The sequence below is a fragment of the Ochotona princeps genome, chromosome 5 (assembly GCF_030435755.1).
Source record: "Ochotona princeps isolate mOchPri1 chromosome 5, mOchPri1.hap1, whole genome shotgun sequence".
NCBI lineage: Eukaryota > Metazoa > Chordata > Mammalia > Lagomorpha > Ochotonidae > Ochotona > Ochotona princeps.
Window position 1 is genome coordinate 35,078,338 of NC_080836.1, and position 17,701 is coordinate 35,096,038.

Genomic DNA, 17,701 nt, shown 5'->3' on the forward strand with positions numbered 1-17,701 from the left:
AAAAAAAAAAATTTCTAATTGAAACTTGAACACAGTAACTGTTAAGAGAATGAAAACGCATGTCACATACTAGGAAAAAAAACTGTAAGACAAATTTAAGAAAATACTTATAAACAAGTAAACCTTAAAAACTTTATATAAACTTGGGCCTAGCGGTGTGGCCTAGCGGCTAAAGTCCTCACCTTGAATGCTCCAGGATCCCATATGGGCACCGGTTCTAATCCCGGAAGCTCCACTTCCCATCCAACTCCCTGCTTGTGGCCTGGGAAAGCAGTCGAGGACCCTGCACCTGCGTGGGAGACCCGGAAGAGGTTCCAGGTTCCTGGCTCCGGATCGGCGCAGCACCGGCTGTTGCACTCACCTGGGGAGTGAATCATCGGATGGAAGATCTTCCTCTCTGTCTCTCCTCTCTGTATATCTTACTTTGTAATAAAAATAGATATATCTTTAAAAAAAATTAAAAACTTTATAAACTTATATATAAATGATAATGCTTAAAACTCAGCAATAACCCAACTAAAAATATACAAAAGATTGAACACATGACCAAAGAACACATATAGGTAGCAAATGAGCAGGTAAAAGTTGTTCAACATCAATTATGTTCAGGGAAGCACAAATCAATAATGCCATGCCAGTACACACCTATTACAAAAGATAGAAACCAACAAGCTGGCACCAGCTCCCAGTAAGGGGGCCCAGCAACAGTCCTCACCTTTCACTGCTGATTGAAATGTTAAATTGTACGGTCATTTTGGGTTTTTTAAAAAAGATCTATCTACTTATTTGAAAGACAGCTGTTGGTGGAAAGGGGAGAAGACACACAGAGTAAGTGACCTTCCATCTGTCTATTCACTCACCTACCAAATGGCCACAACTGCCACAGCTGGGCCAGGCTGAAGCCAGGAGTCTAAAACTCCCTCTGGGTCTCTGACATAGGTACAGGGCCCATGCCTTTGGATTAGGGTGCTCTGCTACAGGCTGATGAGCAGGAAGCTGGATTCTAAATAGATCAGCAGGGACTCAAACCAGCATTTATGTTGGATGCTGACATTATAAGTGAATATGAATGAATTTAGCTTTACAAAAATATTGAACATTGCTGTGGCCCATCACTGTGACACCGTGGGTTAACCAGCACCTGCAACATGGGCATCCTATATGGATGCCAGTTTGAATACCAACTGCTCTATTTTTGATTCAACTCTTGAATGCTCCTGGAGAAGCAGCAGAGATGACCCGAGTGTTTGGGTACCTGCACCAACAGGGGAACCCAATGAAGCTTGTGGTTTCAGCATGGCCCTAGTCCCTGACAGCTGTTGGCAGCCATCTGGAGAGTAAACCAAAGACGGGAGCTCTGTCTCTGCCCCTTCTCTCTTTAACTCTGCCCTTAAAATAAATAACTTAAAAAAAATCTGCACACTGCTAAATCACTTTGCCAGCTAAAAACATTTTCTTCAGGAACTTTATTCTAAAATAAAATGCACACTGCTAAATCATTTTTCCAGCTAAAAACCCTTTCTTCAGAAGCTTTATTCTGTCACGAAACACATTTTAATTGCTTCCTATAGTCAAAATCCTATCCAAGCTACTGTTCAAAGAGAGGGAACTCACATGCTCAGGATTAGATGATAGTATTTTTTTTAAGGTTATATTACATTTTATTTTTTTTTTTAATTTTTATTACAAAGTCAGATATATAGAGAGAGGAGGAGATACAGAGAGGAAGATCTTCCGTCCGATGATTCACTGCCCAAGTGAGCCGCAACGGCCAGTGCTGTGCCGATCTGAAGCTGGGAACCTGGAACCTCTTCCGCATCTCCCACGCGGGTACAGGGTCCCAATGCATTGGGCCGTCCTCGACTGCTTTCCCAGGCCACAAGCAGGGAGCTGGGTGGGAAGCGGAGCTGCCGGGATTAAAACCGGCACCCATATGGGATCCCGGGGCTTTCAAGGCGAGGACTTTAGCCGCTAGGACATGCTGCCGGGCCAGAAGATGATAGTATTTAAAAAGCAAATCACAACACTTTTTGCTTAGGGTCCAAGCACCTGAAAGGTTTTATTTGTATATTATATATTTTATTTATTATATATTTTTATATATTTATTATATATTTGTTTATTATATATTATATATTTTTTAATTGGAAAGTCAGATTTACAGAGAGGAGATACAGAAAGATCCTCCATCTGCTGGGTCATTCCCCAATTGTCCACTGAACAAAGCTGATCTGAAACCAGGAGCCAGAAGCCTCCTCCTGGTCTCCCACCTAGATACAGGGCTTCAAGGTTTTGGGCCATCCTTCACTGCCATCTCAGGCCACGAGTAGGGAGCTGGATGGGAAGCTGAGCAGCTGGGACAGAAACAGGTGCTCATATGGGATCCTGGCACAAGGCAGGCAAGGATTTCACCACTAGAATATTGAGTGAGGTCCGAAAGATTTTATTTTTAAGCCAGTAGCACACTAACTCACATTGGTGGTCCATGTGCTTAATTTCATAATATAGCTTTGTGGAATTGAATTTTTACATTAATGTCCATTCAACCATGGTATACACTTTCAGAGGATTAACTTTCTCTAGTTTGAAATAAATTTTCCAGTATTCTCCCTCCTCCTCTCCCCAACCCCTCACTGCAGTGTTTGGTTCAAATACTGAAAATACATTAAAAGCCATGTACCTCTCGGATATAAAAGCTTATTACATTTTTATAAATTGGATAGAAACTGTTTGCTTTCCTAACCCTAAAGAAACAACATGCTGGGAAGCCAGTGTAAATATCACTCTGGGTACACTGTTGAAGCATACAAAGGATTCTGAAGGCAGTGGGGGAAAAATACCCCAAGACTGAAGTTATGCATAATCACAGTGAAGATGAATCACACCTAACACTGCTTTCAAATGGTGAGTTATACAGAAATGCTACCTACTAGCTATTTTACATTTAATTCAAAAAATGTTTATTGTATGCATCTTTTACAAGGACCATCTTTGCTATGGTGACAAACAACTCTCAACTCTCAGGGGATTCTGCCATCATGGAGCCTGTTGTTCTGGTCCCTTGCCTTCCAGCTGCAGGCAGGCACACAGAGGCTCTTCTGCCCTCTCAACAAGGCAGAAGCCAAGCTCCAGAAGTGCATGATGCTCCATAAGCTGTTCTGCACAGATGTGCATCTGTCTGTGGCCCACATACCAACTCCCAAATCACTGAACAAGCACAGAACATTCCAGAAGGTAAGGGCACAGGCAGGTATGTATGTACAATTCTCCCACAGAAAAGTGTAGATTTAAAGACTATGAGTCTTCTCCATCAAGAATAATCTGCTTTATCTGAGCACTCCTCTCAATCCATTCTGCCACTTAGGGAACTTCTCAGAAATTATGAAAAATCCTTTCTGTAACTCGCAAAACAAACATTCTTCTAAAAGTTCAAATTAGGGCCCAATGAGGTGACCTAGTGGCTAAAGTCCTCATCTTGAACGTGCTGGAATCCCACATGGGCGCCGGTTCTAATCCTGGCAGCCCCACTTCCCATCCAGCTCCCTGCTTGTGGCCTGGGAAAGCAGTCCAGGACAACCAAAAGCCTTAGGATCCTGCACCCACATGGGAGAGCTGGAGGAAGTTCCTGGCTCCTGGCTTTGGAGCAGTGCAGCTCTGGCCGGTGCGATACCTTGGGGCGTGAATCATCGGATGCAAGATTGTCCTGTCTCTTCTCCTCTCTATATATCTTACTTTCCAATAAAAATAAATCTTTTTTAAAAAGTTCAAATTAGGGTGCTAATTGGCATAAATTACAAGTACTAAAATTCTAATTTTCCCAATTTTCTGTGCCAGTTTGTGCCACATGTCAGAAAAAGAAGCCCACTGTGCTTCTGGATCCTGCTACAATTCTGGATCCTACGTTTCCCTTTGTAAACGGGGGGAGAGAGCACTCTTTCAGAAACCATACACAAGCAGTATTTGATGAACACTAGAAGACATAAAAGTTTCTAAGATTTATTTATTTGGGGTCTGGCACAGTAGCCTAGTGAGTAAAGTCCTTACCTTGCAACAGCTGGGATCACATATGTATGCCGGTTTGTACCCTGGCTGCTCCACTTCCCATCCAGCTCCCTGCCTGTAGCCTGGGAAAGCAGTCCAGGATGGCCCAAAGACTTGGGACTCTGCATCCTCCTGGGCAACCTGGAAGAAGCTCCTGGCTTTGGATCAGCTCAGCTCCAGCCTTTGCAGCCACTTGTGTAGTTAGCCAGTGGATGGAAGGTCTTTCTGGAAATCTGACTTTTCAATATAAATAAATCTTTAAATTTATTATTTATTGGAAAGGCAGAATTAGAGGAGGTGAGGGAGGGAGGAAGAGAGAGAGAGAGAGAGAGAGAGAGAGAGAGAGAGAGAGAGTCTCCCACCCATTAGTGTTCTCTCCAAATGGTTCCAATGGTGGGAGCTGGGGCAGTCTGAAGCCAGGAGCCAGGAGCTTCTTCAGGGTCTTTCACATGGTGCAGGGGCCTAAGCACTTGAGCCGTCCTCTGCTGCTTTCCCAGGTACGTAAGTAGGGAGCTGCGGCAGAACTACAGCAGTGCCTGTAGGGAATGCTAGCACTGCAGGTGGTGGCTTCACCCAGTATACCACAGCCCCAACCCTAACATTGAAATATTTTTGGAAATAAGAGCTTCTTGGTGTTCCTGACCCACACACTGAATCCTAAGCATCAGCCTTGTATTGAAATGATCCTATGTTCCTTCAATTCTATGACAACTTTTATCTTGAGATGTATGATTGACTATACAGCTTTACAGGAATAAAATCCAAACTACATAATTCTGGAAACGGAAACAGGAACTATGGAGGTCAGGTAAAGCCACCTGACGTACCGCATATGCGCTGGTTTACATCCCCGCTGCTTCACTTTCAATCCAACTCCCTGCCGAGCCTACTGGAAAAGCAGAAGATGGCTCAAGTCCTCAGGTCCCTGCACCCACATGGGAGACTGGATGAAGCTCTGGCTCCTGCCTTCAGCCTGGTTTCCGCACTGGCCATTGCAGCCATTTGGGCTCTGAACCAGCAAATTGCAACTTGCTCTCTCTCCCATTCTCTAACTCTTTCAAACAAACAACTAAATCCTTAAAATGTAAAGATGATAAACTATCATATAGCTAAGAAAGAACACTCGCATTTCTCAAATGCCAGGCACTGTGAAGTGCTGCAGCTATCTGCTAAGTCAGCAGTCCACACTCTGTGCCCATGCCAGGCCTGAGAAACGATGAGTAAAACAAGAGTCCCGTGGAACCTCATCAGTGCCTAAGAAAGGATACACGCACATCTTCATATATTCACATTGCCTAGTGAGGACAAGCGCATGCCTTCACATCAGTCACAGCCAGTTTACAATCCTTGCTTTGCCATTATATGCATGAAAAGTGAGTTACTTCAACAATTATTTCTCTAACAGGTACTATGAGAATTTAATGACAGTGACGCTGCGTATGCAAATGATTTTAAAATCAAAGCATAAAGTTTTAAAGAAACACGTACTAACTTACTTGAAAAGTAAAGCTGGGGGCTGGCCACCAGAACAACAGCATCCCTTCAGTCCTGGCCGTTGCACTCCTAATCCATCTACCCCGCAATGTGCCTGGAAAGTACTGGAGGATGGTCCATGTGCTTGGTCTCCTGAACTCATGTTTTCAGACCAGCCTCGTTCCACTCATCTGGGGAGTGAACCAGCAAATCTCTCACCTTTCTCTCTTTGTAACTCTGCCTTTCAAATAAATAATTTTTTAAAAAGTGATAGAAAGAAGTTGCTGGTTCACTTGCCAAATGGCTGCAATAATTAGGGCTGGGCCAGGCCAAAGCCAGGAGCCCTCAACTCCATGTGGGTGATGAGAACGCAAGTGATTAGCAGGGAGGTGGATAGAAAATAGAGCAGGCAGGACACAAAAAAGCACTCCCATATGGGCTGCTGGCATCACATGCTGTGGCTTATCCTACCATGTTACAACACTGGCCTACAAAGCATAGTGTCTGAAGTTACAGAACTAGTTTGTGTATGGTAAAGGCACATACACAACTAACGTTTGGAAATAAAAGTTCTTACCATCTCTCCAGTATACATTCAATGCTGTTAAATGAATTCATGAATACTAAGAAACCTTTCATCTGTTTGAAAAGTCATAAAATATGAACAGTTTTGAGGCTTTTATCTTCATTCCCACTTTTAAGGCCCTCTTTTTCTCTCCTGGAGTTTTTTTTTTTTTTTAAACAAAAAAAAAATAATCAGAACAGGTATAATCAGAACAGGTATAAATACATTAACTTTAGATTTGGTTTACTAGTAACTATGATATGGTTATAATGTTATTAACAAATTTATTCTGTACTGGAACTGCAACAGATCATTTCAACTTCAACTTTATTCATACAGGGACACTAATAGTTATACAGGATCATAAAAAGATATAGACAGGTGTGTGGCAGACACCATAGATACCTCAACCACATATACAAACATCAATGCCTTTATCGTAACTATTAAAACCACAGGAGTTGGCACTGTAGCACATAGGGTTAAACCACTGTGACACTGGCATCCCATATAAGCACTTGTCCAAGTCCTGGATACGCATCTTCTTGCTTTCCCTGCTAATGTATGCAGCAAATAAGAGGAAGAGGGCCCAAGCACTTGGGACCCAGCCACTCATAAAGTAGGAAACCTGGTTGGCCTTCCAGGCTTCTGGTTTGGCCTGAACCAGCAATGGCCATTTGCAAAATATACCAAATGAAAGACAGTTGTTCCTCTTTATCTGAAACTCTCCCTTTGAAATAAATGACCTTAAAAAAATAAAATAAAATTCTTGGAACATGGGAGAAAATCTTCATGACTTTGGATTTGGCAATGGATTTTGTCTTTTAGTTTATATTTATTTAAAAATGTTTCTTCACATAGGTGTGGGGATTGCAGACCCATGCAGGTCTATGGGTGGTGTGCGAGAGGATCTGGGGTGGGAAAGGTGAGTGAAGGAAAAGGCCCTGCCCTCCCTCCTGTAACTGTGGAGGGCGGGGAGGTAGGGAAAATGATGACTGCTCTTGGCTTTGGCAATGGATTCTTAGCTTTAAACCTGAAACAAAAGCAACAACATCAACAATCCGTTGTATCTAAGTAAAATTTTATATCTGTATCAAAGCACATAATCAGGGAAGTGAAAAACTACAAAATGGAAAGAAAATATCTACAAATCATGTATTTGCCAAGGGTCTGGCATCCAGAACATAGATAGAACTCTTAGAACTCAACAGTGAAAAAGGGAAGCCTATTTAAAAACGGCCAAAGGACTTACACATTTCTCCAAAAATAAATACTCAGCCAGTAAGTTCATGAAAAGGAGTTCAACATCATTTGTTTAGGCAATACGGAAATGCAAATAAAAACCAAATGACGTACCACTTCGCACCCAACAGGATGGAGATGGCTTTCTAAAACTGAAAGTGATTGTGGTGCTCGAGGGAAACTAGAACTCTAGGGTATTACTGGAGAGAATTTAAATAGATCCACTGGGGCAAAGTTGGACAGTTTCTGAGAGTCAAAACACAGAATTACCTCATGACCTGTCATCCACACAAACTGAAAACTGGTATTCAAATACATTAACACATCTCTCTTTATAGGAACATTCTTCACAGTAATCAAAGCATGGAAAGGTCTACATACCTCTCAAGAGAAGAAAGGATAAACAAACTGTGGTATATACCACATTAAAGATATCCACTAAAACATATTAAATATTAGCACACAGATATGGACTGCAAAAACATGCCAAGAAGCCAAACCCTAAATGGTATAGAGGTAGTAACTGAATTAATACCGTAAATGCCCTAAGTGCCTTTGAATTGTTCACAGATGGAAGATTTCCTGTCTCCCTTCTCTGTAAATCCAATCTGCCATTCCAATAAGAATAAAAAATCTTTAAAAAAAATTGTTAATTTTAAATTATGGGCATTTTACTTTTTTTTTCCTTAAAGTAGCTGGTTTCCCTAAGCTAAAATGTCATCAGTAAAGATCACTGCTGTGCCAGTTTTTGGAAACCCTTTAATTCTCCTCATTAGGATGTTAAATGATATAAAATACGAACAAAATGAAATTTGTTTTATCATCTTTGTGGATATCCAGCTACTCTTTCTCTTTATTTGCCTTTAAACATTTCTCCCACTGTTCAATAATCACTGCTCATGAGGAGCACAGCAATGGGCAGAAAAATGCAAGTTACAATCTTGTTAAGTGAACACGGCTGGCATATCAATTATTGAAATGTGGATGGGTCACCAAAAATAAATCAGTAAATGGGATTATGAGATTAGCAGGGACTTTATTTTCTGCCTATTCATAGAATTTCATTACAGCTCAGCAAACATTAAAAAAGTAATAATAACCTATTACCAGCCTATAGACATCATCTCAGAACTCCAATGCCAAATTTAAGCAATGTAGAAAAGTTAGTTTCTTGGGAATGCATTGACAAAGAAACATAAATACAAAGATTAAATAAAACAGCACCATACTCTCTCACAGCTTTGGAGGCTAGACGTCTGAAAGCAGGGTGTCAGCAGGGTCATGGTGATGTGCCCCCTGAAGGCTCTAGGAGACAGTCCTTTGCTTCTCTCAGCTTCCGCTGGTCCCAGGTGGTGTGTGTCTAACAAGCACAGCTCCAGCTGCTGCCTCCACCGTCACAACGCATGCTTCACTCTCCAAGCGTGTCAAGGTGTCTTCTTCTGGTGAGCACAGTAGAGCCACTAGATTGAGGGCCAACCTCAACTTCACAGGAATTTCACTTCAAGAGTCTTCACCAATTACATCTGCAAAGACCCTTCTTGTAAAGGTCACATTAATTTTGGGGGAAAACATTCATCCCATGACATTGTGTAAAAAATACCATTTCTGTTTTCAACACAGTAAGGTTTCAACAAGCCCAAGTTCCATTTAGCCTGATAAAATAGAGCAACTCCTCTTCTGTAGGAATTAAAAAAAATTTTTTTAATGTTCAAAAGAAAAACTAAATCAAACACACAGAAATCTAGAGTTTAAGCCCTCTCTCTATACTCTAAAAATGATGTAAGTAAACAGGAGAAATATTTTTTGACAGAAACAAAGCATGACGAATTAGTGCTTCATTATTTATATTTTATTACCTACAGAAATAACTTCTGGCTTTCTCATCATCAATGACAATTCAATATAACCTTTCCTAGAACTCAGTAACCTTGAAATTTCTGGTTTTTAACAAGAGACTTTTTTTTAAAACTCTGCATGTCATTTTAAAAAATATTTACAATCAATTATATTTTTTTTAGTTTGGAAGGTAACATTTTATAACCCTCTTAAAAATGTACAGTGAGATTTGTTACATGGTCAAATATCAACTACCTAAAATAACTTAAGATGCACATAATTTCAAATCCTACATGATAAATATTACAATTTGTTTACTCTTCAGGTAATTTTGTAAGTAAATTACCAAATTTGAAGACACCGTTGGTTGCCTACAAGTTTTTCAAGCTAAAAGAATATATGTGCTTATACATTAGGTATTCTTTCCAAAATACTAAGGTTATACACTTAAAAGCAGAACCTGCTTTTAAATTTGATATAAAAAGTAAATATGAACCCACTACACAGAAACGTAAGAGTTAGACAATTTCTTTGGCAGAAAACAATTATAAACAGGTTTTAAATACAATCCATTAATTATGAAAAATAAAGAATCTTGCACTTCTTACCGATATCAGTGAAGTTTTACGAAGTCAATAGTATCACTGCCACACTACAACGTGAAATGCAAAATTCCTTGTGTAAAGCAAAAATAATTTTTAAAAATAAATAATTGCATATATACAATTTCATAAATAAATGCCAATATACACTACATAAATGTCATATTTTATTATTTCAAAAGTTAGGTTGGTGAGCTTAATTGGCTGATCCAAATTTAGTGGATAAGCAATTTTTATTATAGTGACTCAAAGAATTAAAACTTTTACACTTCAGGTCACAATTATACATGAAATATTTACACTAAACATTAAAATAACATTGTTACATACAGCTTGGAAGAAGAAATTTAAGATTTTCCACTTAAGCAAACATTAAGTATTATCAAGAACAGCTTCGGGTAAAAAGGAACAGAAAATCTGTTTCTTCCAGAAAAGCAAGGTGCCATTTAACAACAGTTTTGTAAGTATGTAACTGATTTCACCAAAAAGGAAAACACTGGTGAAAAACAGCACCTGAGACACTAAAGGTCGGAACTTCAGCTACCAGAATCTACAACAACATAAAATATGAAAATTAGGCTTTCAAACATGGCATGCATGTATTTCCTTTTAAACGTGGACCAATTATTACATTGAATATTCTGTTCTAGGATGAAGCTTCTCTGAAAAAGGAGTATGTTATCAGATTGTTATAAACAGATGAATGACAGAACTCGAACTGTCTTCAAATGTATTCAGTAGAAAAAGTACTTTCTTTAAAAAACAAACAGAAAAATTTTGCTCCCATGCAAAAAGTTTTAATTTTCCAAAACTAAACTCACTGTTCATTAATTCTCTCTCCAAATATCACGTATCCATACTATGTGTTTGCATTTCCTATTTTCTGCTATGTAAGAAGTTGGTAGATAATGAAGCAATGTGCAAATTTCTGAGAAAACAGAGCCAAGCCAATGTGTGGCACAATGGATTAAGCCACCTCCTGCAATGCCAGCATCTCTACGGGCACCAAGCTGCTCCACTGCAGATCCAGCTGCCTGTGAATATGCCTGGGACAGCAGTGGAGAATGGCCCCAGGACGCGGGGCCCTGTCACCCATTGGGAGACCCACAGGAGTTTGTAGCTTCAGCCTGGCCCAGCCCTGGCTTGCTGTAATCATTTAGGGAGTGAACTAGCAGGCAGAAGATCACTCTGTCCCTTTCTGTAACTCTCTTTCAAATCAATAAATCTTTTTTTTGTGTGTGTGACAGTCTCCTCTACTGCTTTATCATTAATTCCCACATTATGTGGAATCTAGTATCCTAATAAACGAACTTAAAAACACGAGCCTTGGAGAAACTGCTTCATCAACTCTATTACCTTCTATCAAGCTATAACCTGCTACTATTCCAAAAGTTCAGAACTGCTTCTGAAAGAAATGGACAATTTTTTCAATGGGTTGGAATGTTGATGATTAGCAAAGCTACTTGATTTGATTCTTTAAAGTATTGACACAATGTTGTATGTCAATAATATCTACATTTATCCATGTTAAGTATATATCACACCAAATTATTAGGAATGTCTCAAGGTTCAAAGTCACACATAATCTGGGAGGAGATCCAGGATCTGTGCACCCTACACTGCAGGAAAGAAAACAAATGGACCATATTTTTCAACAGCCAGAGTCCCTTGAAGAAGTCCCTTGAAGAAGTTACAAGTAGCAATTCTAAATACCAGGGACACTTTGAGAAGGAGGAAATGCTTTCCCCCAGGGCCTGGAAATGTTTTGTGGGAGGGCATTCCTTAGCCCAGTGTCACACATCTGCATTTACAGAAAACATTTTTGTTCCTTCCAACTTGCTCTTACTTCTGTAGACAATTTTATATTAATTATTACTCAACATAACACTGAGAGCAAAACTGACAGTACTGCAAATACAACTTGCAATTTAAGAAGCCAAAAGAAAATGGCAAACTAAATGCTTAAACAGAAAAGATGTTTGCCTTTTAAAACAATAGTAAGCAGAAACTAAAAAAAAAAAAAAAAAAAAGGAGACACAAAATACTTAAAAGGTCTTCAGTACACTTATACATAATGACATTTTATGGAGAAATCAGTTTTTTGTGGCTCCTCTCACATGTGGTTTAGTGTCATAAGGCTACTTACTAGATATTCAGAATTCTGTAAAAATCTTACAGTAAGACAAAACTAGAAGCATCCCTAACCTGCTTCTGATAGGAAGACTGACTTCAAACAAACTGGACGTACAAAATATTTTACGGCCTTGTGAGATAAGCCTTGTGTTTTATTTATTCTTGGCCTTTCTCAGCTGAGAGAACGTTTTCTTTCAGTGTTTTCAAATCAGAATTACAAAGGCTGAGTAATACATTTATGAAGACTTGTGTAAAATGCTTGGTTTGTTTCTAAAGGAGAGGCTGCTGGTGATAATTTGTTTGCTGCTGTGCAACAGAATGAGCTGGAACTGCCATGGGAAAACCCGCCAGCTGCGGCAAGCTGGAGGTAGTGTTCTGGTAAGATGACATCTCCACAGATATCCCTATTTGCTGTGTGTAAGCAGCTGTGCCGGTGGCTGACTGAAGGCTGGAGTTGTGATTCACATAAGAAGGATTAGAAGCAGTGTCTTGCCCAGTGCTACAAACAAAAATTAAAAAAAAAAAAAAAAAAAAAAAAACATTTATTTTTGTATTATCTACAGTATTTTCACAATCACGACAAAAAATGCCTTTTCAAAAGAGGACTATTTGGAAAGAAACTAAGTATATTATTATAATACCTATTTGGTTGTATTCTCTAACCAGAAACATTAAAAATATCCTTGGAGGAGATGCCTCCTCAAAAAAACACTGATCCCGACTGGTTTATTTGGCCTTACTAAAGTTGAACCTTCAGCCCACAGTCTTTCTTTGGAAAGGTTCAAAATGATTCTCAGGAAAGTCAGTATAAAAAAATTAAATCACAAATTCCATAGCTCAAACACACTTCCTTTTAAGATTCGAAGTAACACCAACTTTCCAACTCAAAGATGTCTGAGATTACCTCCATCGGCTGATTACAGCCCAGTGCTAAGCAGATCTTGGGCTTAGCCCCCCTGAGGAACAGTTAGCTTTACTTCAGCTCAAGGAGCTAAACTGTAAAGTTAAGTGTGATCAAGCATTTATCAACATCCTAAAAGATAGGAATCCCACTATAAAGAAAATGGTATACATACCCTCATTTTGAAAGTCTATGAAAAACTAACATCTAACTGCAAAATTAACAAAACTCCCAGGAACTTACCTTAAATATGGAGTTTGAGCAGTCTGTGTAGTTACAGAGGAATTTACACTTGGAGGCAGAGATTGCAATGCACCCATCTGATCTGGTCCTAGGCTATAGCTTTGAGTGGCAGACAACTGGTGAAGGCTTTGATCCATATAGTTTCCGCCATGTGACTGAACTGGGTATGTCTATTGAACAAAAACAAAAAATTGAGTCATTGATTTTCCAAATGTCTATGTAATAACAGGTAAACTCTGAAAGAAAATGCTCAAGTTCTTTGGGGATCAATCTGATCACACTAATCTATCTAGTCTAGACCAATAAATGGAAAGTTTGTGAATCACTATGCCAAATCTAGGGAAATACATGATTTGCTTGGCTTTTCATTTATGTTGCAGGGAGACAAAGGAGAAGAAGGGAGCTTCTGTACTCTTACAGAGAAGTGAATTAGAATCTATCCAGGTTGCCTATTACTCAGTAACAAGTCCTGCTAGAGTCACTGAAAACTATCTGTGCCCTTGAAGGGAAGGCCCGACTCCTCCCTAAGAATGGAACCTGGGAGAAAACACTGGGAAAGAAATAGCAGTGTCTTTAGGGGAAGTAAGAAAAAAACAGAGTTGTGGGGAAAGGAGCTATATCAGCAAATGGCAATACTGGTTTAAATCCCTAGATATTTACATGCGGCCTTATGAATTCCCAGGATTTACCATCTGCCTGATGTACACAGCAATGAAAACAACACATATGTTTAATAAAGATCATATAATAACAATCATGGACTATTTTTTTAAAGCTTTATTTATTTTGATTGAAGGACAGAGAAGGAGAGAATGAGAGAGGCAGAGATGGAGAGCAAAGATCTCCCATCCATTGGTTCACTCAACATGGGTAGAAGCCCGGAGCCTGGAGCTTTTTATGGGTCTCCCATGCAGGGACAGGGTCCCAAGGCTTTGAACCATCCTTGATTGCTTTCCCAGGCCACAGATAGGAAGCTGGATGAGAAGTGGAGCAGCCAGTTACCCATATGGGGTCCCAGCATGTACAGGCAAGGATTTAGCCACTAGGTCACTGTACCAGACCCATGGTTCCACTTTTAAATTAAGATATGTTTAAAGCAAAGCAAAGATCACTCACATGAAAATTTGAAGGCTAGAAACTCCAAAGAAGCTATTTACTTGCAATTTTAGTATTTTCTCAGCAGAAATATGGCAACCCACTGACAAGAGAATGCCATTGTAGGAATGGGCCTCTTCTGCTGTCTAGAGATTGAAAGGGTCTTTTTTTCCCCCCACCGAAGGGTCTTCACAATTACAACTAATAATGTGCTACCCCAACTGCTTCTAGCAGAGGTTTTTATTACTATTATTATTATTTTTAAAATCAGAGTAAGAACTCCTGAATATCTCAAATGCTCTTACAGGTAAACAGGGTATATAGATTATGGAAAGAGGCAAAAAGATAGCTTTTTTAAAAAAAAGTTGTGCTTGGCAAAACAGACTGTACACAGGATACAACTAAATACAAAAACCTGGCACAGCAACAAACAACCATTTGCAGACACATAAAGAAGGAAGCACGTAGTTCACACATATTTCTAATATTCCTACTTTTCTCCATTTCCACAATGGCAGCAACTTTTTGAAAATGAAAGTAATAGTGAAAAAAATCTGTCTCTTGCATTCAGAAATCCATCTATTCTCATACGTAATTTTCAAAAAGTTCAGGGCATGGCATATTTGATAAATGCATTTTGTCTGATATGACAGTTACCATAGTAACTATTCTTTTTTTACTTGGCAATTATGTAGTGTTAAGTCATCTAATCTATTCACCCACATTCTACTTTTTCTCCTTGGTGTCTCCTTCACATACTACTTTAAATACCAGTTTTCAGAAATTAATACAAATCTTGTTTATCCAGCTTATTCTGAATCCAATCACTAACCGGCTAAAATCCCAAAAAGGCGATACTGATGCTTTTTTAAAAAATATTTTATTTATCTTTTATTGGAAAGTCAGATATACAGAAAGAAGGAGACACAGAAAGAAAGATCTTCCATCTGCTGGTTCACTCCCCAAGTGGCCACGACAGCCAGACTTTTGGTGATCCAAAGCCAGGAGCCCAGAGACTTCTGGTCTCCTATACTGGTGCAGGGTTCCAAGGTTTTGGGCCATCCTCAACTACTTTCCCAGGCCACAGGAAGGGAACTGAATGGAAAGCGGAGCAGTTGGGACATGAACCAGCACTCCAGGACATGCAAGGCAAAGACTTTAGCCACCCGGCTACTGCACCAGGCTCGTCCCCCCCTCCCACCCCTTTATTTTTATTGGAAAGGCAGATATACAGAGAGGAGGAGATACAGAAGAGAAAGATCTTCTGTCTGCTGCTTCACTCTCCAAGCGGACACAATGGATGGAGCTAAGCCAATCTGAAGCCAGGAGCCAGGAGCTTCTTCCAGGTCTCCCATGCGGGTTCAGGGTCCCAAGGCTTTGGGTCATTCTCTACTGCTTTCCCAGGCCACAGACAGGAAGTTAGATGGAAAGTAGGGCAGCTGGGACCTGAAACCATATCCATATGGGATCCCGGCTGCTGCAAGCTTAGGATTTACCCAGCAGGCTATCACACTGGGCCTTCAATATTGATGCTTTAAGTATTCATTCCAGCTGTCAAGGACCAAAATGTTATAAAGTAATAGAAAAAGATGTTTATGGGTGGTTTATGGTGCTTAAATATATTTAGCATTATGCATGAACAATTTAAGACATGTATCTAAGAGGAAGAAATATAAAGCATACCCAAGAATAAAGATATTAAAGTTCAATAACTAACCCTTTTAAAAATCATCTAAGTCAGGGAAATATTTAAAGGATAAAATATTTTTAAAAGGAGCATTACTTTGTTCGTGATGAGCAACAGGAAGAGCAGCAGTACCTCATCCAGAGGGTTCTGTAAAATTTTTATTTTTTGAGATGAAGCAAGACATGTAACATACAGAGCAAGAGGAAAAATGTCGGGCGGAGGGAGAGAGGGAGGGAGGGGGAAGGTGAGAGGGAAGGAGGAGGAGGGAGGGAGGGAGGGGGAGGGAGGGAGGGAGGGGGAGGGAGAGAGGGAGAGGGAGGGAAGGAGGGGGAGGGAGGGAGGGAGAGAGAGAGAGAGAACTTCCATTCACTCATTTATTTCCCCAAATACCCACAGTGCCCCCTAGCTGGGGCCAAAATCAGGAGCCAGAAAATCCAATCCACATCTCCCACTTGGAAACCCAACTACCTGCTGCCTCCGAGCATCTGCAGTGGCAGGAAGTTAGCCAAGAACTGACTCTAGGCACTCTAACACAGGGTATAGGCATCCTGACTATCGGCCACCCCTTCACACAAAGGACTTTGGATACACCAAGACTACCCTAAATGAAAGGGTTAAGTTCTTCCTAAGCTTTCGCATATCGGAGTGCTGGTTCAAGTTCCAGCTTTTCTGTTTCCAATCCTGAGGGCAGCAGATGATGGTTCAAGTGTCTGTAACTCTGCCATCCTGATGTGGGAGTCCGGCACGGAGTTCTGGGCTCCTTGCTTCCACACAACTCAGCACTGACTGTGGTGGACACTTGGGGGGAACTAGCAGATGGAAGACACTTTCCTCTTTTCTCACTGTGCCTTTCAAGTAAATAGACAGACAAACAAACAAACAAAAATTTGTGGTTTAAGAAGTTAAACAACAATGTTTTGTGGAGACGGATGCTTTGTCTAGCAGTTGAAGTATGGCCTGGAAAGCACATGTCCCAATCTGAGGTGCCTGATTTGAGTTCTGGCTCTGCTGCTTCTGGTGCTAATTCCCGCAAGTGTGCACCTTGGGAGACAGTCGATGACAGCTCAATTATGGGAATCCCGGATACCCATGTGGAAAACCACAACTCAGTTTTGTGTTCCTGGGTCCAGCCTGGCCCATAGCACTGGTAGTTTGGCATTTGGGGAGTGAAGCAGCAGACGGAACACCTCTCTCTGCCTTTTTTTTTTTTTTAAAGATTTTATTATTATTATTGGAAAGCCGGATATACAGAGAGGAGGAGAGACAGAGAGGAAGATCTTCCATCCGATGTTTTCACTCCTCAAGTGAGCCGCAATGGGCCAGTGTGCGCCAATCCAATGCCGGGAACCTGGAACCTCTTCCGGGTTTCCCACGTGGGTGCAGGGTCCCAAAGCTTTGGGCCGTCCTCTCCTGCTTTCCCAGGCCACAAGCAGGGAGCTGGATGGGAAGTGGAGCTGCCGGGATTAGAACTGGTGCCCATATGGGATCCCGGGGCTTTCAAGGTGAGGACTTCAGCCGCTAGGCCACGCTGCCGGGCCCTCTCTCTGCCTTTTGAATGAAGTACAAATAGCTTAAAAAAATTTCCTCCTACAATTTTATTATTTTACTTAACTGGAAAGATGAAGTGACTCAGACCCATGCAGAAAGAGTAAATCTTCCATCCACTGGTTTAGGTTTAATCTCCTCAATACCAAAAACAGCCAGTTGGCCAGAAACTCAGAACTCCATGCAAATCTTCCAAGTGGGAGGTAAGGGTCCAAGCACTTGACCTGTCGTCTGCTGCTTCACAGGATGCATTAGCAGGAAGGTGGATTGTAAGTGAAACAGCTAGGACCGGCACCTGCATGCTGATAAGACATGCAGGTATTCCAAGCAGTAGGATT

The 17,701-nt window shown here is 40.6% G+C and overlaps 1 protein-coding gene across 2 annotated transcripts in view; it reads right to left on the reverse strand.

Moving 5' to 3' along the window:
* Nucleotides 1-12,011: 12,011 nt before the first annotated feature.
* The window catches only part of STAM2 (signal transducing adaptor molecule 2), a 42,488-nt gene continuing 36,798 nt past the window's right edge, over nt 12,012-17,701 (reverse strand). For both annotated transcript variants that reach the window (XM_058664481.1, XM_004577165.3), the window contains exons 13-14: nt 13,037-13,206; nt 12,012-12,391 (exon numbers count right to left, since the gene is read on the reverse strand). In XM_058664481.1, coding sequence (XP_058520464.1) covers nt 12,163-12,391; nt 13,037-13,206 — 399 coding nt within the window. In that variant the 3' untranslated portion in view covers nt 12,012-12,162. The remainder of the gene's footprint in view (nt 12,392-13,036; nt 13,207-17,701) is intronic.